The 24,313-nt window shown below is 39.9% G+C and overlaps 1 protein-coding gene and 1 long non-coding RNA gene across 6 annotated transcripts in view; one reads left to right on the top strand and one right to left on the bottom strand.

Moving 5' to 3' along the window:
* MELK (maternal embryonic leucine zipper kinase) overlaps window positions 1-12,453 on the bottom strand; it is a 98,610-nt gene extending 86,157 nt beyond the window's left edge. Inside the window, exons 1-4 of one of the 4 annotated variants that reach the window (XM_060609309.3) lie at window positions 12,276-12,453; window positions 5,118-5,213; window positions 2,553-2,638; window positions 250-366 (exon numbers count right to left, since the gene is read on the bottom strand). In XM_060609309.3, coding sequence (XP_060465292.1) covers window positions 250-366; window positions 2,553-2,638; window positions 5,118-5,175 — 261 coding nt within the window. In that variant the 5' untranslated portion in view covers window positions 5,176-5,213; window positions 12,276-12,453. The remainder of the gene's footprint in view (window positions 1-249; window positions 367-2,552; window positions 2,639-5,117; window positions 5,214-12,275) is intronic. The other 3 variants (XM_060609308.3, XM_060609305.3, XM_060609307.3) reach the window with 3 other exon arrangements.
* Window positions 12,454-12,535: 82 nt separating this feature from the next.
* LOC132663208 (uncharacterized) overlaps window positions 12,536-24,313 on the top strand; it is a 55,058-nt gene continuing 43,280 nt past the window's right edge. For both annotated transcript variants that reach the window (XR_014135963.1, XR_013551737.2), the window contains exons 1-3: window positions 12,536-12,634; window positions 20,299-20,362; window positions 20,747-21,412. This is a non-coding gene — a long non-coding RNA (uncharacterized LOC132663208). The remainder of the gene's footprint in view (window positions 12,635-20,298; window positions 20,363-20,746; window positions 21,413-24,313) is intronic.

Genomic DNA, 24,313 nt, shown 5'->3' with positions numbered 1-24,313 from the left:
GGTTCCAGAGAGATCCTTTGGTCCCTCTTACCGTTAAGGACACAGCAAGAAGGTGCCAGCTATGGATCAGGAAGAAGGCCCTCACGTGACCATGCCAGACCCTTAATTTTGGAATTCCCAGCTTTCAGAACTATGAGAAATAAATTTCTGTTGTTCATAAGCTACTCAGTCTGTGATATTTGTTATAGCAGCCCAAGTGGACTAAGACAGAAACCAAATACCTTTCAGTCTCTAGACCATACTACTAACCTCAAGAACCATGAATATTTTGTTGGCTGTCTCCAGCACATGGTAGAGTTGACATATATGCTGATGTCTCAAGTTCTTCAAAGCCTCAATCTCCGTTTTGATCCGGGGCAAATCACTCTGTGACGAAACACAGTACATGAGCAATAAACCTATTTTGGAAGTGCTCCAAGCACCAATAACAAAAGCTTTAATACTGAGTAGCAAAAGCAACCAATAGCCAAATTGTTCAACAGCACAAAAAAATACAAAAAAATTATCTGTGTGTACATAAAGAAAGGCCTTGAGGGTTTTATGAAAGATAGTTTGATGTGGGTGAATAATACAATGTCCAGAAAAATCAAAACAGTCTCAGAACCCCTTAGGTTAGCATTCCAGGGGGATGCCTGGATGGCTCAGTCAGTTAAGCTTCCAACTCTTGATCCTGGCTCAGGTCATGATCTCTCAGTTTGTGAGATTAAGCCCTGATTTGGGCTCTGTGCTGGCAAGTGTGGGACCTATTTGGGATTCTCTCTTTCTTTCTCTCTGTTACCTCCCTGGCTTATGCGCACACACTCTGAAAATAAATGAATACATAAACTTAAAAAAAAATTGAAGGAGAGCCTGAATTGTCAGTTGACAGATTATTAGAAATAATTTCTGATTCGGTCACTGTATTTTGGCATATAATTTGGAAGTAGTTCAAAGAATTGAGGGACACTGCTGTACTAGAACTCCTCACATTCTCTCTGACTTATTTATTCATATTAATCAACACTTACATCCTTAAAAATAAAAAATAAGAAAAAAATAAAAGTAAATAGATATGAACACTTGATGTTAAATTCTGTCTCGTTCCAACAAGGGAGTCCAAAAAAAAGTCCTATGTGTCTAATTAAAAAATCTTACTTTATTAAAATCTTCACTAAATTAAAAAATGTTACTTTTTATGTTTGATAATTACCAACATTTATAAAATGTTTGTGTTGTTTTACTCAGTGGTACACTACTAATAATTATAATGCTAACTCAATCCACAAGAAAAAAAATGTTTAACACTCAGATTTTTGGTTAGAGAAAAAAATAATTTTTTTACTGTTTTCTAATTTATCTTCAAAAAAAAGAAACAGTGGTGCCTAGGTTGCTCAGTCAGTTAGGTTAAGTGTCAGACTTCCGCTCGGGTCATGATCTCGCAGTATTTGGGTTTGAGCCGTGCATTAGGCTCTGTGCTGACAGCGTGGAGCCTGGAGCCTGCTTCGTATTCTGTCTCCCTGTCTGTCTGTCTCTCTCTCTCTCTCTGCCCCTTCCCTGCTCACACTGTCTCTCTCAAAGACAAATAACATTAAAAAAAGTTTTTTTTTAAACAAAAAGAAGAAACAGCCACAGATATATACAAAGAGACTAGTAAATTCTCAGCAGGAGACCAAAACTAAGAAACCAAATGATATGAGCAACAATAAAAAAATTAGAAACAAAAGACCACTCAGGGTGACTTCAAACACTAGAAAGGGTTTAATAGGCCCAAAAGACCATCAAAAGAGACCCATCTTCCCTTAATATAAAAACAATAAACTTTATGTACATTAAAACCAAAACCACATATTGAATGAGCTGTTTCAGGAGGTAACAATCAGCCCAGTCCTGGAAACACCCATGTATATGAGCAAGAGGCTGATTACAAAAAGGACTTAATGATATAACTTCGAATGTCAATTTGAATAAAATTCTAGAACTCACAACTATCTATCATAAAAGAGATCAACACTTAGTAAGGGGATCGTGAGAAGGTACAGGAGATATTAATATCCAGAAACACCTGTAATACTATGAAACATCTGTAGGAAAATGGACTCCACAGACCAGATATGTACCATGGCCTGGCATTAAAATTAAGGACATGGGGCGCCTGGGTGGCTCAGTAGGTTAAGCGGCCGACTTCGGCTCAGGTCATGATCTCGCGGTCTGTGAGTTCGAGCCCCGCGTCGGGCTCTGTGCTGACAGCTCAGAGCCTGGAGCCTGTTTCAGATTCTGTGTCTCCCTCTCTCTGACCCTCCCCCGTTCATGCTCTGTCTCTCTCTGTCTCAAAAATAAATAAACGTTAAAAAAAAAAAAAAATTTTTTTTTTTTAAAAAAAATTAAGGACAAAGTAACCCCTTCGCCAGATTACTTTTTAAAACCAGAGATTTATACATAACTTGCAATCTAAGAAAGCCCAACAAGCTATAGAAAGATCATTCTAATGAAAGTAGTAACTAGAACATAGAGCAAATTCAGGTTTTAATTTACAAAACTGATCTATAGATATTTTTTAAATAATTTTAACTTACCCCTAGTGCATTTTTATCCATGATTTTTATAGCTACCATTTCTCCAGTGAGGATATGGCAGGCAAGTTTGACCTTTGCAAAGCCACCTAAGTATAGAAAAATGTGTTACGAAGAGATAAGCAAGAGTAACCTAAAATCATCATCAGAGCAACCTGAGGACTCAGGCACAAATACCTCTCCACATGCTTTTATTTTATTTTTTTTAAGATTTTATTTTTAAGTAATTTCTACACCCAACATGGGGCTCAAACTGAACCCGAGATCAAAAGTTGCATGCTCTGAGCCAGCCAAGTGCCCCTCCATATGCTTCTAAAAAGCTCTATCAATCCATATTTTCCTGGAAGTTTGTGGCTCTTTCTTCCTGTCGTTTCCAAAGCACTAGCCATGACTTTAACCTCTCCTCATCCGATGTCTAGCTGAAGATTTTTACCATGATAGAATCTTTAACTTTGTAATGAAGAAGTAGGAAAACAGAATTCACTGTTTAGAAATTTGCTTTACAAGTAACATTGCAAATAAATTTGCTTTATAATTAAAACTGCTACAACACAATATAATGCTGTTGAGATAAAAGACAATGGGAAACATCTACTGTTTTAAAACTGGATCAGGGGCGCCTGGGTGGCTTGGTCGGTTAAACGTCCGACTTTGGCTCAGGTCATGATCTCACAGTCTGTGAGTTCGAGCCCCGTGTCGGGCTCTGTGCTGACAGCTCAGAGCCTGGAGCCTGTTTCAGATTCTGTGTCCCCCTCTCTCTCTGCCCCTCCCCTGTTCACCCTCTGTCTCTCTCTGTCTCAAAAATAAATAAACATTAAAAAAAAAAATTAAAAAAAAAAAAAAAACTGAATCAAAAGGATATGATTTTTCAAAACTGGATCAAATGCTAGATAAATGTCTACACTTTGGTATCTAAAACAAACTGCCAATTTCATATTTTGAAAAAGAAGCTCCTGGGGCACCCAGGTAGCTCAGTCAGTTAAGCATCTGACTTTGGCTCAGGTCATGATTTCACAGTTTGTGAGTTCAAGCCCCATGTTGGGCTCTCTGCTGTCAGCATAGAGCCTGCTTCATATCCTCTGACCCCCTCTCTCTGCCCCTCGCCCCCCTTTCAAAAATAAATAAACATTAAAAATAAATAAATAAAAAGAAGCTCTGGAGGTCCCTGCTATGGTCTTCCCCATCTCAGTAAATGGCAACTCAACATTTTCCAAAAACCTGGAAGCCATCCTTAGCCCTTCTCTTTTGTCTCCCACTACATACCCAACCCATTAACAAATCCCACTGGCTCTGTCTTCAAAATACATCAGTCGTTACCTTGGGGGAAAACAGACAGGTATTGACTAGAAATCTGTCTTGATCGGAGCATGGAACATATAGGTGGACGTGTTTGTAAAACTCCATCAAGTGGCGCCTGAGTGGCTCTGTTGGTTAAGCATCCAACTCTGATTTTGGCTCAGGTCATGATGCCACGATTTGTGAGACTGAGTCCCCCAGCACAGAGCCTGCTTGGGATTCTCTCTCTCCCTCTCTTTCTCCCCTCCCCTGTGCGCACACGCACATGGTCTCTCACTCTCTCTCTCTCAAAATAAACAAACATTAAAAAAAAAACTCCAGGGGCGCCTGGGTGGCTCAGTCGGTTAAGCGTCCGACTTCGGCTCAGGTCACGATCTCGCGGTCCGTGAGTTCGAGCCCCGCGTTGGGCTCTGTGCTGACTGCTCAGAGCCTGGAGCCTGTTTCAGATTCTGTGTCTCCCTCTCTCTCTGACCCTCCCCCGTTCATGCTCTGTTTCTCTCTGTCTCAAAAATAAATAAAGGTTAAAAAAAAAATTAAAAAAAAAAAAAACTCCATCAAGACTAATGCACTTTGCATATTTTACCGTTATACTTCAACAAATTAAAACACGTATACATACAGAATCACACCCCTTTCACTACTTTCACTGCTATCACCCTCATCCAAGTCACCATATCCTCTACCATCACTCACCTGAATTAATGCAATAATCTCTTAACATATCTCTGCTTCTACCCCTGCCTTTCCCAACTAATCTTTTCACAGCCAAGCAGCTAGAGTGACCCTTAAAAACAAAGGTCAGGGGTGCCTGGTTGGCTCAGTTGGTTAAGCGTCTGACTTTGGCTCACGTCATGATCTCACACTCCATGAGTTCGAGCCCTGCATCGGGCTCTGTGCTGATAGCTCAGAGCCTAGAGCCTGCTTTGGCTTCTGTGTCTCCCTCTCTCTCTGCCCCTCCCTCACTCACACTGTCTCTGTCTCAAAAATAAAATTAAAACATAAAAATTTTTTTAAAAAAAGAAAAAAGCAGAAACAAAGTTCAGATAGATCATTCCTTGGCTCAAAACTCTCCAGTGATTTTTATTCTAAATAAAATGACCTACGAGGGCCCTGCTACTATTCTCCTCTCTTGCTCTACTTTTTCTTTCTAAAGTAAGTTGAAGAATTTTAAAACTACACAGGTTAAACTGAAAAGCTCATGACTGCCCAAATGCACTATTATTCTCAAATAGTTGATCTGTCCTCTGCCTCCAGGAAAAAAAAAAAGATTACCTGTCCCAACAGTTTCATATAATTCATAGTATTTGAGAAGTTCATCATAATCTTTCATAGTCCTCCTGGAAGTTTCTACAAAATTACAAAAGGAACCTGTAAGACAGAAATAGTACATGACCGAAAAAGGAACTACTATGAGATTACCTTATAAGTGCAAATATAAATAAGTCTTAGGCATATAAATGATACCAAAAAAAACCTGATTTACTATATGGTAAAAAACAAACAAACAAACAAACAAACAAAAAACCTGGATTCCTATCTCATACCACACATAAAAATCAATTCTAGATCAAGCAAAGACTTATATATGCAAGATAAACTTTAAAAAATTTTTAAAGAATATTGTCACGATTTCAGGACAGAAGAGAATCTTTTAAACAAAGTGTTAATCGTAAAAAAAAATAAATGTTAAAATTAAGAACTTTTGCCCATCTAAAGACATCCTTAAAAAAAAAGAAAATCATAAATGTGAGAAAATATTTGTAACACTTATAAACAATGGGTTTTTATCCAGAACATACTATATACAATATAGAAGGCAACCCAAAAGAAAAAATAAGCAAATGAAATAAAAAGCATTTCATAAAGAAACACAAAGGACCAATAAAAACATGAAAAAACATTCAATTTTATTAGTTATCAGGGAAATGCAAATTAAGATTCCAATGATATACAATTAAAAAAATATATGAGATACATATTTTATTGCTATGCTCAACTTATGTGTGTTACATATACAGTTGATCCTCGAACAATGCAGGGGTAAAGGGCACCAACTCCCTTGCAGAGTTGAAAATCCACATATAACTTTTGACTACCCTAAAACTTAACTACGAACAGCCTACTGTTGACAGGAAGCCCTATCAATAACATAGTTAATTAGCACATATTTTGTATTTCATATGCATTATATACTATACTCTCACAATAAAGTAGGCTAGAAAAAAGAAAATTTATTAAGAAAATCATAAGGGGTATGTGGGTGGCTTAGTCAGTGAAGTGTCCAACTCTTGATTTTGGCTCAGGTCATGATCTCAAGGTTCGTGGGATCAAGCCCCATGTGGAGCTCTGTGCTCTGTGTGGAGCACAGAGCCTGCATGAGATTCATTCATTCGTTCATTCATTCTCTCTCTCTCTCTCTCCCCCCCCCACCTCCTGCTCACATGCACTCTCTCTCTCTCAAAATAAATAAATAAACTTAAAAAAAAAAAAAAATCATAGGGAAGAGAAAATACATTTACAGTATTGTACCCTATTTACCAAAAAAAATCCATGTATAAGTGGATTCACAAATTTCAAAATCATGTTGTTCAGGGTCAGCTATACTTTCAAGAATGTAACAAAAAATATATAAAAATTAGTTGTAAAAACGTCTTTGGTAGATATTGTTTGATTTTGTCTTCCTGCATTTTAAAATAAGGTAGAATTTAAAAAAAAAAAACAAGGACAAGTAGGGCCCTATTGTGTACATGACTGCATAAGGTCACACTCTTATCAGCTTTGTCTTATTTGTGGAAGATATGCTCTTAGTTGGTTTTAACTAGAGATTAGCAGTATCTGACAGAAGTGCTACTGCAATCAGACTGTCAACCCTGAATTTTTGTTTATTCATTTATCATACAGATGTGTTTACTGAGCACCTACACTGTGCCAGACCTGCGCTTTGCACTAAGCCTTAAAATGCAGAAGGAAAGAAAGGTGGTTCCTGCCCTCATGAATCTCACATTCTAGCGGAAAAGACAGTAAGCAAATAATTAAAATTTGTCATAAATACTGGGAAAAAAATAAGCAACAACGGTGAGAATGGGTTGCTGAGACGGTAATATTTAAGTCAAGATCCGATTCAAAGGATGAAAAGTGAGAAAAAGAAAATCAGCCCTCAGGCAATCAAATTGGAGGTGGTTAAAATAATAATCCTTTCTTACATTGATTGCTGTTTTCTCATCCATGACATCCTCCCACCTCTTGCTTCCTAAGATACCCACGTGCTGAAATGCCCCAGCTCTTTGACAGTATCCATTCTAAAATGGGTTCTTGCTTCCCTAATCCTTTCTTAAAATCACCACCATAAACTCAGATCCTAGAAGGCCCTTCTCATTCCCTAGTAAGTATGGTTTCTCTTGCTGCAGCAAGCTTACTACACCTAATATTTTTTACTACAGATGTGTTCTTAGTGGTTTTTGGTCGACAGACTTTAACAGGAGTCATTAGCCCAAAAAGAATGAGAAGATGAGTACTGGGAAAAGAGGGAATTTTAGGTGCAAAGATTCCAGGGAAAAAAAAAAAAGCTGACATGTACTGAACTGAAACTGCTTTTAGAGGTCCCAGCAAATGGAAATGCAGATTTGGAGCAGGGACAATGGGTTAGCCACATGAAAAAAAAAGAATACTGGATCTCTCTCTCACACCACACACAAAATCAGTTACAGTTAGTATAAAGACTTAAAAGTGAAAGACAAATCTTTAAAATGCAGACAGCTAAGGTCTTGCCCACACCAGACCTATATCTAGGAGTGGGAAAAGGCAGAAAGAAACGGAAAAGTAAGAATTAAAAGAATACCGTTTCATAGAAGCCAAGAAGGAAGAAAAAGGTAAAACAGTAAAAGATAATTTCTAGGAAGCAGATTTCTAAAACTTTCTAAAAGTGCACATTTATATATAGGTCAAGTCCTAGGACATGAGTTTTGGTGTTGCAAAGTGGAGCTTTCATTATGAGTAGACATGGGGTAAAAGATCTCTGAACCTACAGAGAAATGGTTTCTTTAAGGGACTCTCCTTTCCAGAGGGTGGTATGGAAGGACAGGACTAGGGATTTCACCTTGGGAGGAGATGCCCTGACACCCCTTAGAAAGCCAAGCAGGAATCAGAAGGCCCAGGAAAGCAGAGATCACTGAGTCAGGCACAAAGAATGTCCCATCTAGGCCAGCACAGCACACCAGGACTCTAAAGTTCACAAAGGGGTTTGAAGCCAATGCCCAGCTAGAGATGAAATCCTCCCTTTGCCTGGCCTCACCCCTATGCACAAATCTCCCTTGGTGACCTAGCAGTGGAGTAGCTGTGACAGAATAGGGTTCAGGATCCTCAGACCCATTCTCACTAACATTTCAAAAAATTAAGTGAGTACATGCATATCCAACTGGGACTTGGGAAGCAAGTTCCACCTGGAAACTTCATTACTGCCTCTCAGTAGTGGACACCTGGTATTGGCGCTCATTTCTAGAACCAGATAGTCTCCCTTCACTGACAGGCAGACCTCTAGCAAGCCACCGAAGGCTCAGATTGATGGGTGGCCAGCACCATGTTCACTACCTTCACATTCTCTGTTCTTCATCCTGTCTCACCCAGAGCTGAGTGGCCAGCATGTTACTAAGCCTTAATAATGGTCATGACTTTGGAAGATCTAGAACGCACGTTCAACCTCAGAAGTGTGGTAAGTTTATAAAAGAAAAGGAGAGGGGTGATTGGGTGGCTCATTTGGTTGAGCGTCCAACTTCAGCTCAGGTCATGATCTCCCGGTTGCCAAGTTCGAGCCCCATGTCCCGCATTGGGCTCTGTGCTGACAGCTCAGAGCCTGGAGCCTGCTTTGGATTCTGTGTGTGTCTCTCTCTCTGTCCCTCCCCCGCTCATGCTCGCTTGCTGTCTGTCTCAAAAATAAAATAAACATTAAAAAAAAATTTTAGATGGGGCGCCTGGGTGGCTCAGTCGGTTGGGCGTCCGACTTCAGCTCAGGTCAGGATCTCGCAGTCCGTGAGTTCGAGCCCCGCATCGGGCTCTGGGCTGATGGCTCAGAGCCTGGAGCCTGCTTCCAATTCTGTGTCTCCCTCTCTCTCTGACCCTCCCCCGTTCATGCTCTGTCTCTCTCTGTCTCAAAAATAAATTTAAAAAAGTTAAAAAAAAAAAATTAAAAAAAAAATTTTAGAAAAGGAGGTCCTTAACACAGTGAGGATAGGCATCTTCTTAAATCAAAGAAGAGAAAAAACTGAATGAAATAATCAAAAAAAGCCCAGGCGCCTCAAAGGATATTTTTTCAAAGATCCTTTTAAATCTCCTTTTAAAATGCATAAAGCACTCTGATTCCATGAATCATTTTACTTAGAGATAAAAGATAAATTATGGTCAGTGAGTAAAAAGCCTTCAAAAATTTGGTCAGTGAACAAAACGCTATAGCAGAAGCTCTGGAAAGGAAATTCAAACTCAAGAAAAAACATCAGCCTTAAAAAAAAAAAATAGTTTTAATTTCAATGTCAAAGCTATTATAGCAAGAAAGATAAAGATCATGGGCAAAAGACATTCTGATCCAATAAAGAGTAGCCATTTCCTAGGAAGAGACGGCACTGGACCAACTTAATAAGCAGACTGAATTTTTAATCTAGCTGAACCTGCATGAATGGGGTAGGGCAACAGAAGAAGCAGTCAGGCCACAGTAAAGTTGGGGATATACAAAGGAACTTTTTTTTAGTTTATTTATTCATTTTGAGAGAGAGACAGAGAGAACAAGCAGGGGAGGGGCAGAGATTAAGAGAGACAGAATCCCAGCAGGCTCTGCATCATTAGCGGAGAGCCAGGCTCAAACTCAGAAACCACAAGATCATGGCCTGAGCTGAGATCAAGAGTCAAAGCCACCCAGGTGCCCCCACAATGGAACAGTTCTTCCACTGGAGTGGCAAGTTACTTCAGGCAAGGAGATATCACAGTGATCATATTTATTCTCACTGGCACCTAAGGCACAGGATAAAATATATCCTTAACAGCAGTACTAATTAAGAAATCTTTTAAAGAGTATTTGTCAGTGGGGCAAAGATGGGAATGAAGTGGAACCACCCCAAAAAGGCAGGAAACATAGGAACTAAGAAATTTCAAAACAGGCAACAACAGCAGTAAAGGTATAGTCAACATAAAAAAATCTTTGGGCTCCTGGGGTGCCTGGACTGGCTCGGTCAGTAAAGCATGCGACTCCTGACCTCACAGTTGTGAATCTGAGCCCCACAGTGGGTGTAGAGATTACTTAAAAATAAAATCTTTAAAAAAAAAAAAAGAAAGGAAAGAAAAAGAAAGGAAATCTTTGGGATCTTCATGAGGGAGAGGACAAAGAGCAGATTAGAAATGGGGAAAGGTCAGGTTATAAATCTGTTTACAAAGTTGCCTGCTATAAAAGTAGACAATCAGGTTCATTAGAGAGCAAAGCCCAACTAATACTGGGTATTGAGAACACATGGGTTAAAGAGGAAACACAAAGAGACATTTCAAAGCCTAAAGACAAAGAAATGGAAATGGGCAAAAGCTTCACAAAGTATAAGAATCCTACTTGCCACCACTGCCCATATCTAAATTCCATATAAAGGACTGGGCGATTCCAATTGCCACGCTCAAAAGGAGAAAATCATTTGTATGATGTTGAAAGGCACATCCCTTGATGAGGAATATAAGAATTCACCATTAACTTTTAATAGATTTCTCCCAAGTGAGTTTTGAACTTCCAGGTCATGGCCTCGAGTCAACTAGCAGAGATCAACTTGTGCCAATTTAAGATGGAACCACGCACCTTCTCTTTCTCTTTCCTTTTTATCTACTCCCCCCACCCTCCTATTACACCATGCTTTTGGATGAGTAATACAAACGTGGGCCTAAATTATATCTACTGAATCCAGGGATCATCATTTTGGCTGCTTTTGGAAGAAAACTGGTGTTTGCGTTGCAAACTGCTTTAATGACAACAGATTTTACTTGGTTTTTAAATTTTGTGGATGTGGAGCTGGTTGCAAATATTCTTAAGTGCCCTGTTTATCCTCAAAAGTTTGGAAATATACAACACAAGAAGAACAGGGCTGGAGGAACCCAATTCTGTAGCTGCTTAAAGGAGATGTATGATCAATGTGGAAGGCAGCCTCTCACCTGTGCATAATGAAGAAAACTAGACTCCAATCAGTTACCTGAACGTCCTCTGAGTGTGACTAAATAGAAGAACTGGGGGCATAAACAATTGGGATGTTGCACTTCCCTGAGGAAACAAGCACTGCTTAGATAATAGGTTTATTATTAAATTTTATAGAAGAGCAACAAATTAGGGGCAATTTCCTACTAATAGTATTATTTGGGCTATGCTATTACTTGCTGGGTAATACGTTTACTTCATCTATGAGCTTGGTAAGATACTGATGCTGAAGATCTTTCAAATGAGAAGTAGAATACCGAATAGCTTATAATGTGGCCTTGTAATTGATACATTTAACATCCTGTCTTGCTCCCTTGCATTGGCTTCTGAGAGCACCAACGAAGAGGCATTCATTCCTAAAGACGTTCAGGGACTCATTTGCCCATCTGGAGTGGGTCCACAGTAGATACGGAGGAAATATAGATCCACTGGTGAAACAAGCCCGTGAGGGTGTAGTAAAGGAGTTTCTGATTTCTCCCAAACAACACAGTAAACAGAAACCAAAATATGAACAAAAAAGGGAAAACTGGCTTCTAAGCAAAACTCCAGGTACCTCTGAAACCCACCGCCACGTTACCCCGTTCCACCACCAAAGAGAAATACCAAAGGTAAAGCTCAAGTACGATTATTCACCCAAGGTGCTTGCTTGGGACGCTCGCCTCTAGGAGTTTCCCTTTTTCCCACCGGTTTCTTGGTGGTGCTGCTCCTTTTACTGCTTTGGCAGTCAGGGCATAACCCTTTTTGCGCGAGCCTCTTAAGCCACTACTTTGGGAAGGCGAAGGAAGAGGAAGGATTTGGACTCTGAAAAGGGGGTGGTAACACACAACACATTTCCTTTTGAACTACACTGCCCCAGTAAACTGGGTTGTACGAACAGAATTAATTTGGAACCCTTCCTTCAACTTCTTTTCGCGGAGACAGGGTCACGGAAACGTGGCAGGCATGGAAATTCACAACTCTCGCAGTCTCCTCAGCGGCAAACGCTTTGCCTGCACCTCAGTAACCCTGAGGTAGGTAGGATCATTATCCCCACTCACAAAGGAGAAAACTGGGGCGTCGGAAAGGCTGACTATATCAACCGGGAAGTGGGTTCGCAAGTGAGGTTCCGGGGAAATTCTCCAGTCTGCGGAGAGCCAAGAACAAGCCGGGCTCGCGCCGCCACTCCCCCACGCCGCGCATAGCTCCGACCCTGGCCCTCATCTACGGCGGGAGACACTGACCTGAGGGGCAGAGGGGTGGAGAGCCGGGGGGGCGGGGCCGGGTGGAAGCACACAGGAGGCGGCCAGCCGTCCCGAGCGAAGCAGCGAGCGCCCAGAGCCCCTGGTAAGCTTTGGAATCGTCTGGTTCTGGCCGCTTCCGCCCGCCAAGGAAATCAAAACTCCCGGGCCGGAAGGGGCGGGGCGGGGCGCGGCGGGGGCGCGCGCGGCGCCGGGAGCGGGTGAGGCGGGGACGCGCGGGCGCGCTCTAACCGGGACCGGAAGGGCTGGGCAGGGAACCGGGCGGCCAGTTTTTCTCCGGCTAGGCGAGGCTCTGTGACGTGACGTCTTGGTCTTCAGACGGGGTACGCCTTCACCGGAGGGTATGTAAAGAGTCTGCAGGGGGCGTGGACGTGCAAAGTTTCCACATAATTCTACCTTCTTACGCCCTGCTTCCTAAAATTGATCTGCAGAGAAGTCGCTGGTCTTAATGGTTATCATTTCGTCCTCCCCTTGCCTAGTGGCCCTTCTCTCACCCATCAAATACTAGTATACTCTCACCTCTCCAAATCACACTAAAATGTATTGCCACCAGGTGTAAAACCCTCAGGGGCCAAATTAATTGTCCTTTAAGTTATTATGGGTCCCAAAATCACTAACCCAGCATCACACTGGAAATCTTTCTTAATACAGTTCACTATCTGGTCATTATTTATGTGATTTTCATTGCTGTGTGAATTACAATGGTAATGGTAACTCTATCTGGAAGAAAAAATTAAAAATATAGCCACAGGAAAGAACATTAAGTATAAATTCACATAGGGGCGCCTGGTTGGCTCGGTCGATTAAGCGTCCAACTTCGGCTCAGGTCATGATCTCACAGTCCGTGAGTTCGAGCCCCGCGTCGGGCTCTGTGCTGATGGCTCAGAGCCTGGAGCCTGTTTCAGATTCTGTGTTTCCCTCTCTCTCTGCCCCTCCCCTGTTCATGCTCTGTCTCTCTCTGTCTCAAAGATAAATAAACGTTAAAAAAAAATTTAAAAAAAAATTCGCATATGCATTTTTAAAAAAAATTTTAATGTTTATTTTTGAGAGAGAGGACAGAGTGTGAGTGGGGGAGGGGCAGAGAGAGAGGGAGACACAGAATCCAAAGCAGCCTCCAGGCTCAGCTGTCAGCACAGAGCCCAGCGCTGGGCTTGAGCTCGGGAACTGTGAGATCATGACCTGAGCCGAAGTCTGCCGCTTAACTGACTAAGCCACCCAGGTGCCCCTGCATATGTATTTTTAAAATAGACCTGACTTTTAGAGCAGTTTTAGGTTCACAGGAAATTTGAGGGGCTCCTAAACACCTGCTCCCACGCATGCATAGCCACCCCCATTATTAATATCCCTCATCAAATCACCAAAGTGGTACATTTGTTCCAACTGATGAACCTACATTGACACCCAAAGACCATAGTTCATATCAGGGTTCCCTCTTGGTGTGTACATTTTATGAGTTTAGACAAATGTATAATGACATGTATCCACCATTATAGTATCATACAGAGTAGTTTCACTGCCCTAAAAATTCTCTGCTCTACCTGCCTATATATAATATATATGTGTACAACATACAACATATATTGTATATATGATATATATTATTTTACTTATATTGTATATGCCTATTTTACTTCATTGCGGTAACATATATACAATATATATGTGTACAATATATATAACATATTGTACAATATATGTGTGTGTGTGTGTGTATATATATATATATAGTATACATTATATATATCCAGCACTCTATTTTACTTCATTGCAGTAAAACATTATATATAGGGGCGCCTTGGGTGGCTCAGTTGGTTAAGCGTCCGACTTCGGCTCAGGTCACCATCTCCCAGTTTGTGAGTTCCAGCCCCGTGACAGGCTCTGTGCTGACACCTCAAAGCCTGGAGCCTGCTTCAGATTCCGCGTCTCCTCCTCTCTGTGCCCCTCCCATGCTCATGCTCTGTCTCTCTCTGTCTCTCAATAATGAATGTTAAAATTTTTTTTAAATTATGTACATAATATGTAATATATGTATAATTAATATAATTATATATAAATATATATGTGTGTACAATATATATGTGTACAATATATAATTTTTTTAACTTTAATTTTTAAAATTTATATCCAAATTAGTTAGCATATAATGAAACAATGATTTCAGGAGTAGATTCCTTAATGCCCCTTACCCATTTAGCCCATCTCCCCTCCCACAACCCCTCCAGAAACCCTCAGTTTGTTCTCCATATTTATGAATCTCTTCTGTTTTGTCCCCCTCCCTGTTTTTATATTATTTTTGTTTCCCTTCCCTTATGTTCATCTGTTTTGTCTCTTAAAGTCCTCATATGAGTGAAGTCATATGATTTTTGTCTTTCTCTGACTGACTAATTTCACTTAGCATAATACCTTCTAGTTCCATCCATGTAGTTGCAAATGGCAAGATTTCATTCTTTTTGATTGCCGAGTAATACTCCATTGTATATATACCACATTTTCTTTATCCATTCATCCATCGATGGACATTTGGGCTCTTTACATACTTTGGCTATTGTTGATAGTGCTGCTATAAACATGGGGGTGCATGTGTCCCTTGGAAACAGCACACCTGTATCCCTTGGATAAATGCCTAGTAGTACAATTGCTGGGTCGTAGGGTAGTTCTATTTTTAGTTTTTTGAGGAACCTCAATGCTGTTTTCCAGAGTGGCTGCACCAGCTTGCATTCCCACCAACAATGCAAAAGAGATCCTCTTTCTCCGCATCCTCACCAACATCTGTTGTTGCCTGAGTTGTTAATGTTAGCCATTCTGACAGGTGTAAGGTAGTACCTCATTGTGGTTTTGGTTTGTATTTCCCTGATGATGAGTGATGTTGAGCATTTTTTCATGTGTCAGTTGGCCATCTGGATGTCTTTGGAGAAGTGTCTATTCATGTCTTTTGCCCATTTCTTCACTGGATTATTTGTTTTTTGGGTGTTGAGGTCGATAAGTTCTTTATAGATTTTGGATACTAACCCTTCATCTGATAAGTCATTTGCAAATATCTTCTCCCATTCTGTCGGTTACATTTTAGTTTTCCTGATTGTTTTCTTTGCTGTGCAGAAGCTTTTTATTTTGATAAGGTCCCAGTAGTTCATTTTTGCTTTTGTTTCCCTTGCCTTTGGAGACGTGTTGAGTAATAAGTTGCTGCAGCCAAGATCAAAGAGGTTTTTGCCTGCTTTCTCCTTGAGGATTTTGATGGCTTCCTGTCTTAAATTGAGGTCTTTCATCCATTTTGAGTTTATTTTTGTGTATGGTGTAAGAAAGTGGTCCAGGTTCATTCTTCTGCATGTCGCTGTCCAGTTTTCCCAGCACCACTTGCTGAAGAGACTGTCTTTATTCCATTGGATATTCTTTCCTGCTTTGTCAAAGATTAGTTGGCCATAAGTTTGTGGGTCCATTTCTGGGTTCTCTCTTCTGTTCCATTGATCTGAGTGTCTGTTCTTGTGCCAGTACCATACTGTCTTGATGATTACAGCTTTGCAGTATAGCTTGTAGTCTGGGATTGTGATGCCTTCTGCTTTGGTTTTCTTTTTCAAGGTTGCTTTGGCTATTCGGGGTCTTTTCTGGTTTCATACAAATTTTAGGATTATTTGTTCTAGCTCTGGTGGGTTTTTTTTTTTTTTTTTGCTGGTGTTACTTTGATAGGGATTGCGTTGAATATGTAGATTGCTTTGGGTAGTATTGACATTTTAACAATATTTGTTCTTCCTATCCAGGAGCATGGAATCTTTTTCCATTTCTTTGTGTCTTCTTCAATTTCTTTCATAAGATTTCTATAGTTTTCAGTGTCTAGATTTTTCACCTCTTTGGTTAGATTTATTCCTAGGTATTTTATGTTTTTTTGGTGCAACTGTAAATGGGATTGAATCCTTGATTTCTCTTTCTGTCACTTCATTGTTGGCGTATAGGAATGCAACCGATTTCTGTGCATTGATTTTATATCCTGCAACTTTGCTGAATTCATGAATCAGTTCTAGCAGTTTTTTGGTGGAATCTTTTGGGTTTTCCATATAGAGTATCATGTCATCTGTGAAGAGTGAAAGTTTGATCTCCTCCTGGCCGATTTGGATGCCTTTTATTTCTTTGTGTTGTCTGATTGCAGAGGCTAAGACTTCCAATACTATGTTGAATAACAGTGGTGAGAGTGGACATCCCTGTCTTGTTCCTGACCTTAGGGGGAAAGCTCTCAGGTTTTCCCCATTAAGGATTATATTAGCATTGGGTCGTTCATATATGGCTTTTATGATCTCAAGGTATGATCCTTCTATCCCTACTTTCTTGAGGGTTTTTACCAAGAAGGTTTGCTGTATTTTGTCAAATGCTTTCTCTGTATCTATTGAGAGGATCATATGGTTCTTGTCCCTTCTTTTATTGATGTAATGAATCACATTGTTTTGTGGATATTGAACCAGCCCTGCATCCCAGATATAAATCCCACTTGGTCGTGGTGAATAATTTTTTTAATGTATTGTTGGATCCAGTTGGCTAATGTCTTGTTGAGGATTTTTGCTTCCATGTTCATCAGGGAAATTGATCTATAGTTCTTTTTAGTGGGGTCTCTGTCTGGTTTTGGAATCAAGGTAATGCTGGCTTCATAGAAAGAGTTTGGAAGTTTTCCTTCCATTTCTATTTTTTGGAGCAGCTTCAAGAGAATAGGTGTTAACTCTTCCTTAAATGTTTGGTAGAATTCCCCTGGAAAGCCATCTGGTCCTGGACTCTTGTTTTTTGGCAGATTTTTGATTACTAATTCAATTTCCTTACCGGTTATGAGTGTGTTCAAATTTTCTATTTCTTCCTGTTTCAGTTTTGGTAGTGTATATGTTTCCAGGAATTTGTCCATTTCTTCCAGATTGCCCATTTTATTGGCATATAATTGCTCATAATATTCTCTTGTTATTGTTATTTCTGTTGTGTTGGTTGTGATCTCTCCTCTTTCATTCTTGATTTTACTTATTTGGGTCCTTTCCTTTTTCTTCTTGATCAAACTGGCTAGTGGTTTATCAATTTTGTTAATTCTTTCAAAGAACCATCTTCTGGTTTCATTGATCTGTTCTGGTTTTTTTTTGGTTTCGATAGCATTAATTTCTGCTCTAATCTTTATTATTTCCTATCTTCTGCTGGTTTTGGGTTTTATTTGCTGTTCTTTTTCCAGCTCCTTAAGGTGTAAGGTTAGGTTCTGTATCTGTGATCTTTCTTCCTTCTTTAGGAAGGCCTGGATTGCTATATACTTTCCTCTTATGACTGCCTTTGCTGGATCCCAGAGGTTTGGGGTTGTGGTGCTATTATTTTCAATGACTTCCAAATACTTTTTAATTTCTTCTTTAACTTCTTGGTTAGCCCATTCATTCTTTAGTAGGATGTTCTTTAGTCTCCAAGTATTTGTTACCTTTCCAAATTTTTTTTTATGGTTGATTTCGAGTTTCATAGCATTGTGGTCTGAAAATATGCACAGTATGATCTCGATCTTTTTGTACTTACTTAGGGCTGATTTGTGTCCCAGTATATGGTCTGTTCTGGAGAACGTTCCATGTGCACTGGAGAAGAATGTATATTCCCCTGCTTTAGGATGAAATGTTCTGAATATATCTGTTAAGTTCATCTGGTCCAATGTGTCATTCAAAGCCATTGTTTCCTTGTTGATGTTTTGATTAGATGATCTGTCCATTGCTGTGAGTGGGGTGTTGAAGTCTCCTACTATTATGGTATTACTATCGATGAGTTTCTTTTTTTTTTTTTTTTTTAAATTTTTTTTAACGTTTATTTATTTTTGAGACAGAGAGAGACAGAGCATGAACGGGGGAGGGTCAGAGAGAGAGGGAGACACAGAATCGGAAGCAGGCTCCAGGCTCTGAGCCATCAGCCCAGAGCCCGACGCGGGGCTCGAACTCACTGACCCGTGAGATCGTGCCCTGAGCTGAAGTCGGAGGCTTAACCGACTGAGCCACCCAGGCGCCCCTCGATGAGTTTCTTTATGTTTGTGATTAATTGATTTATATATTTGGGTCCGTCCACATTTGGCGCATAAATGTTTACAATTGTTATGTCTTCTTGGCTATAGACCCCTTGATTATAATGCCCTTCTGCATCTCTTGATACAGGCTTTATTTTAAACTCTAGATTGTCTGATATAAGTATGGCTACTCTGGCTTTCTTGTGTTGACCATTAGCATGATAGATGGTTCTCCATCCCCTTATTTTCAATCTGTAGGTGTCTTTAGGTCTAAAGTGGGTCTCTTGTAAATAGCATATAGATGGATCTTGTTTTCTTATCCATTCTGTTACCCTATGTCTTTTGATTGGAGCATTGAGTCCATTGATGTTTAGAGTGAGTACTGAAAGATATGAACTTATTGCCAGTATAATGCTTGTAGAGTTGGAGTTTCTGGTGGTGTTCTTTGGTCCTTTCTAATCTTTTGTTGCTTTTGGTATTTATTTATTTATATATATATTTTTTTCATCTTTTCTCCCCTCAGAGAGTCCCCCTTAAAATTTCTTGCAGGGCTGGTTTAGTGGTCACAAACTCCTTTAATTTTTGTTTGTCTGGGAAACTTTTTATCTCTCCTATTTTGAATGACAGCCTTGCCAGATAAAGAATTCTTGGCTGCACATTTTTCCGATTCAGCACATTGAATATATCCTGCCACTCCTTTCTGGCCTGCCAAGTTTCTGTGGATAGGTTTGCTGCAAACCTGATCTGTCTTCCCTTGTAGGTTAAGGACTTTTTTCCCCTTGCTGCTTTCATGATTCTCTCCTTGCCTGAGTATTTTGTGAATTTGACTATGATATGCCTTGTTGATGGTCGGTTTTTGTTGCATCTAATGGGGGTCCTCTGTGCTTCCTGGATTTTGATGTCTTTGTCTTCCCACAGGTTAGGAACGTTTTCCGCTATGATTTGCTCACATAACCCTTCTACCCCTATTACTCTCTCTTCCTCCTCTGGGACCCCTAGGATTCTCATGTTGTTCCTTTTTGATGAGTCACTGATTTCTCTAATTCTTAAATCATGCTCTTTTGCCTTAGTCTCCCTCTTTTTTCCTGCTTCATTATTCTCTATAAGTTTGTCCTCTATATCACTGATTCTCTGTTCTGCCTTGTCCATCCTTGCTGCCACCGCATCCATCCATGATTGCAGCTCAGTTATAGCATTTTTAATTTCCTTCTGGCTATTTTTTACTTCTTTTATCTCTGCAGAAAGGGATTCTAATCTATTTTTGACTTCAGCTAGTATTCTTATTATCATGATTCTAAATTCTGGTTCAGACATCTTGCTTGTATCTGTGTTGGTTAAATCCCTGGCTGTCATTTCTTCGTGCTCTTTCTTTTAGGGTGAATTCCTTCGTTTTGTCATTTTGAAGGGAGAAAAGGAATTAACGAGGTAGAAAAATTGAAATTAAAAAAATTAAAATTAAAAAATATTAAAAATTAAAAACACATACACAAAAATCGAATAGATGATGCTAGATCCTAGGTGTGTTTTGGTCTGGGTGTTGAAAGTGGTTTGACAGATTAGAGAAACGAAAAAAAAAAAAAGGGAGGGGTAGAACAAAAAAAAGGAAATCATTTAAGAATTTGAAAAAATGAATACACTAAAGTAGACTAAAATGGATGATGTGGATAAAATAGAATTTGAAAAAATATACACAAAAGTAGAGAATATAGTAGAAAATATTAAAGAAAAATATTTTTAATAAAAATTAAAAAGAAATATGAATTTTTTCATTTTCTGTATTTAAGAAGAAAGAAAAGAAACGAAAAAGAAAAAAGATAAAAAAAGAAAAGAAAAAAAAGAAATCGTTTGAAAATTTGAAAAAGTGAATACACTGTAGTAGACTGAAATAAAATGATGGGAGTAAGATAGAATTTGAAAAAAATTTACATAAAAGCAAAAAATATAGTAATAAAAATTAAATACAATTTTTAAAAAAGAAATTGAAAGTAAAAATGAAATTTTTCTCTTTCTGCATTCAAGAAAAAGAAAAGAAATGAAAAAGAGAAAAAGAAAAAAACAGGAAATTTTTTGAAAATTTGAAAAGGTGAGTACACTGAAGTAGACTAAAATAAAATGATGGAAGTAGAATTTGAAGAAATTTACACAAAAGTAAAAAATATAGTAATAAAAATTAAAGACAGATATTTTTAATAAAAATTGAAAATATTGAGTTTTTTCTCTTTCTGTATTCAAGAAAAAGAATTGTAAAAGAGAAAAAGGAAAAAGAAAAAAAAAAGAAAAAAAAATTGAATAGATGAATCTGCTAACAGATTGAAGTACGACTGAAATTGCTTCGTTTTCCCCTAGAGGTCAATCCATGTAGCTCTTTATAGTCCATAAATTAATCCGGCGGTGAGGTTTGTGTTCTTGAAGAGCGAAGTTGGCCCGGTTGGGTGGGGCTCAGTGTAACTGCTCTGTTGTCCACTAGATGGCGCTGCTAGCCTACTGGGGTGGATTGTTGCGGTGCCCGTAGGTGCGCATGCACAAGAATGGTGAAAATGGCGCCACCCAGCTACCCAGTCTGTTCTCCCGGATCAGCAGTCGCACACTGGTCCTCCGTCTTCAGCTCTCATCCATTCCCCGCTTTTCCACTCTCTGTGACCAGGCCCCAGGCAGTACTTCTCTCCCAAGTTTTGTCTCAGATGCGGCTGTTTTCCCCAGCCCCTTACTTCAGAAGGACTGCAGTTTGACCCGTTCCGCCCCCCTGCAGGAGGGTCTCACCAAGCAATGGCCGAATGAGCAATGGCTGAATGTCAGCTGGAACGCCCGCTGGACCATGCTGTTGCCGGTGCCCCGAGACTGCGGCCAGGTGCCAGCCCGCCCCCAAAAAAGATCACGAGACAGTGTAGCATCAGCGTTTCAGGGATTATGGAAAATCGCAACACACATCTGGCACCAGGCTTCACCGTCAACGACCTTGCCCCAGCACCAGTGAATGTGGCTGCCTTCTGGGGTCTGCTGGGACCAGGTGGCTTCAATAGTCTCTACCAAATGTCCTCCCAGAAGTGGAACTGCTTTTCCTCGTGTGGCCTGAGAACCTCCCGGACCCCACTCTGTTCCTGGATATTCGTCCTTCCCACCAGAGCACCTCCAGGTATCGAGCTGCAGAGTTGCAGCCTTTGCGCTCCCCTTGTTTACAGTCTTAATGGAATTTAAACCCTCTCCTTTCTCCTTTCTCCTTTCTCCTTTCTCCCTTTTTAGTTTGGTCCCTGTGGCTGTTTCCAATTTTCCACTTTCTCTCCAGCTGCTTTTGGGGAGGGGTGCTTTTCCCGTATGCTTCCCCCCTCCCCAGTCTCCGTCCTCTCTCTGCCCGCAAAAGGGGTTCCCTATGTTTCGTGGCTTCTTGCTCCCCAAGTTCAGTTCTTCTTGCTCCCCAAGTTCAGCTCTTTGTGTTGCGTACCTGCTGAGTTCTGTGGTTCATATTGTACAGATTGTTGTGTTAATCTTCCAATCAGTTTTCTAGGTGTGTAGGATGGTTTAGTGTTGGTCTGGCTGTATTTCATGGACGCGAGACACACAAAAAGCTTCCGTGCTGTTCCCCCATCTTGGCTCCTCTCTATGTGTACAATATATAATACATAATATACAATATTAATATATAACATTAAGATATTATATATAATATATTGTACACACATGTATTTACATATAATTATATTAATTATATACATATATATTGTACATATATAATTTTTTACTGCAACGAAGTAAAATAGGGTGCTGGATAAAAGGTTTTCAAGCAGAAAAAATTACATTAAGATAGAATATAAATATGAGTCAGGAGGGGAGAAAAAAGGAGAAATGAAGAAGTGTTAAAAAGAAGCTGTGGGGGTGCCTGGGTGGCTCAGTTGGTTGAGTGTTGGACTCTTGATTTCGGCTCAGGTCATAATCTCACAGTTGGTGAAATCAAGCCCGGTATGGCTCTGTGCTGTCATCACAGAGCCTGCTTGGAATTCTGTCTCCCTCTCTCTCTCCCTTACTCCCTCTTGTGTGCTCACTTGCTCTCTCTCTCTCTCAAAATAATAAACATTAAAAAAGAAGAAGAAGAAAAAGAAGCTGTGTATTTTTATTTGTGTAACTTTTTAATGGATGATGGTGGATATCAAATCACTCAGTATTTCCAGTCCAGTGGAAGTGGATGTTTAAAGGAGTGATGTTACAGCTTTATTCTAAAATGTACATAATAATCCAGCTTTTTAAAGAAATATTTATAATAATCCAAAAACTACATCCTTTGACCATTCAAAATTAGGAGAAAATTTAGATGTCTACTTTTTCAAAATTATTTTGAGTATACATATTTTAAAGAGTTTGGATATTACTGAATTAAGGAGAGTAATTATGCCACAAGGCAAAACAGTTCAGTACAAGGAGGCAGGGCTCTGAGTTGCGAGGCCTGAAGGAAGTGGCTGATCCTCTGCGGGCCTATTTCCTCGTATGATTAAGAAAGAGGTCGGATTACGATTGTGCCGCTCCCTGTTTCATGAGTCACTTAACTGGGTGGGTCTGGCCATTTGGGATGTAACGTCTCTACCAGTAATTACACCATTAGCAGCAATAATAAAATCCACTATGATTTTTTTGAGCAGATAATGTGCACTTACATACATCATCTCTAAACCAAATGTCTGCCCCTCTCACTCAGGGTAATATGTGCTATTCATTCTTCCATCAGTCACCAGTGCCTACCCTATGCCAGACCCTCTGTTCAGGGCAATGCCAGAGAAAGGAAAAAAGAGATGTGGCTTCTGTAGCTCACAGACAGAAGAGCCAGATTCAAATTCATAGACAACCAACTCTAATAAAGGGCCACACAAAAGTACTAAGTATCAGTGCACACAGCCATGCTGATTAGAGCTCAAAGAGGAGAACAATAATTTCTGACCAGGGGAATGAAATATTTTGTACTGGAGTTAGGCCTTGAGAAAAGAAAAAAAAAAAAAAATCTGACAAGGGAAGAACATTCCCCAGACAGCAGGGCAAGGTATGTATCCAGAAGCACAGAGGCAAGAAAATACAAGTCTCTTCAGAGAAAGGCAGAACACGGGGTTGGGTAGAACACAGGGAACAGGGGGTGTGGCAAGAAAGGAAGAGCAGGTAAGCAGAGACTCACCTTGAAGGGCCTTGTGTGCCAGGCTAGAGTTGGGTGGGGTGCTGACCAGGAGAGGGAGATGAGCAGATGTGCATTTCAGAGAAAGACCAAGCAGCCACTCCACCAGCATAGGAGAATCCAGGCTTGGCAAAGCAGGGTAGGAACTGTGCTTCTGTGGTGGCAGAATGGATGCCTGGATGTCAGCACTGCATGTGGCTAAGTCATCAGTGGGGACGGGGAAGCAAAGGCTTCAGTCCTTCATAGCAATGCTGCTTTCATGACTAAGCCCAGGTTAGACGACCTCAAGCTAAAAAACATTCCTGTATCCCATCCAAGAGAAATTGGGAAGCCACACAAAATTAAGTTTTGGCCCATAGTCCTGCTAGAAAAGGAGATAGCTCTAAAAAAACCTATTAAAATACCTTAGAAATTTGATTTTGAAAACTACTTTGGGAATTTATTAAATTTCCTAATTTTGATCATGAAACTGGTTATGTAAAAGAATGTCCCTGTTCTTGGAAAAGCAGAGAGAGAGAGAATGACGACGACGATGATGATGATGATAGGGCAAAATGTGGAATTAGTGAATCTGGGTAAAAGGTGTGTGGGAGTTCCTTGTTCTGTTCTATTCTTGCAACTTTCCAATAAGTTTGCAATTGTATCAAAATACAAAGTAAGCAAACAATATCAGGAATATATTTCTTTAATTCTGTTTATTCCTTAGCCTCTTAGCACCTACCACAGGATCTTAACATTACCTTAAACAATGGTTTATCTCTTAAGCTTCCATTCTCTGCAGACACTGTTCTGGGGGTTGTATATACGTTATTTCTAATCCTGCAGAGCAGATATTCCTATTCCCATTTTATAGATGAGGAAACTGAGGCTCAAGAAATTTAATTA

The sequence above is a fragment of the Panthera onca genome, chromosome D4, assembly GCF_046562875.1.
Source record: "Panthera onca isolate mPanOnc1 chromosome D4, mPanOnc1 haplotype 2, whole genome shotgun sequence".
Classification (NCBI taxonomy): Eukaryota; Metazoa; Chordata; class Mammalia; order Carnivora; family Felidae; genus Panthera; species Panthera onca.
Note: the sequence above shows the minus strand (reverse complement) of the source record. Positions and strands in the feature narration are given on the sequence as shown.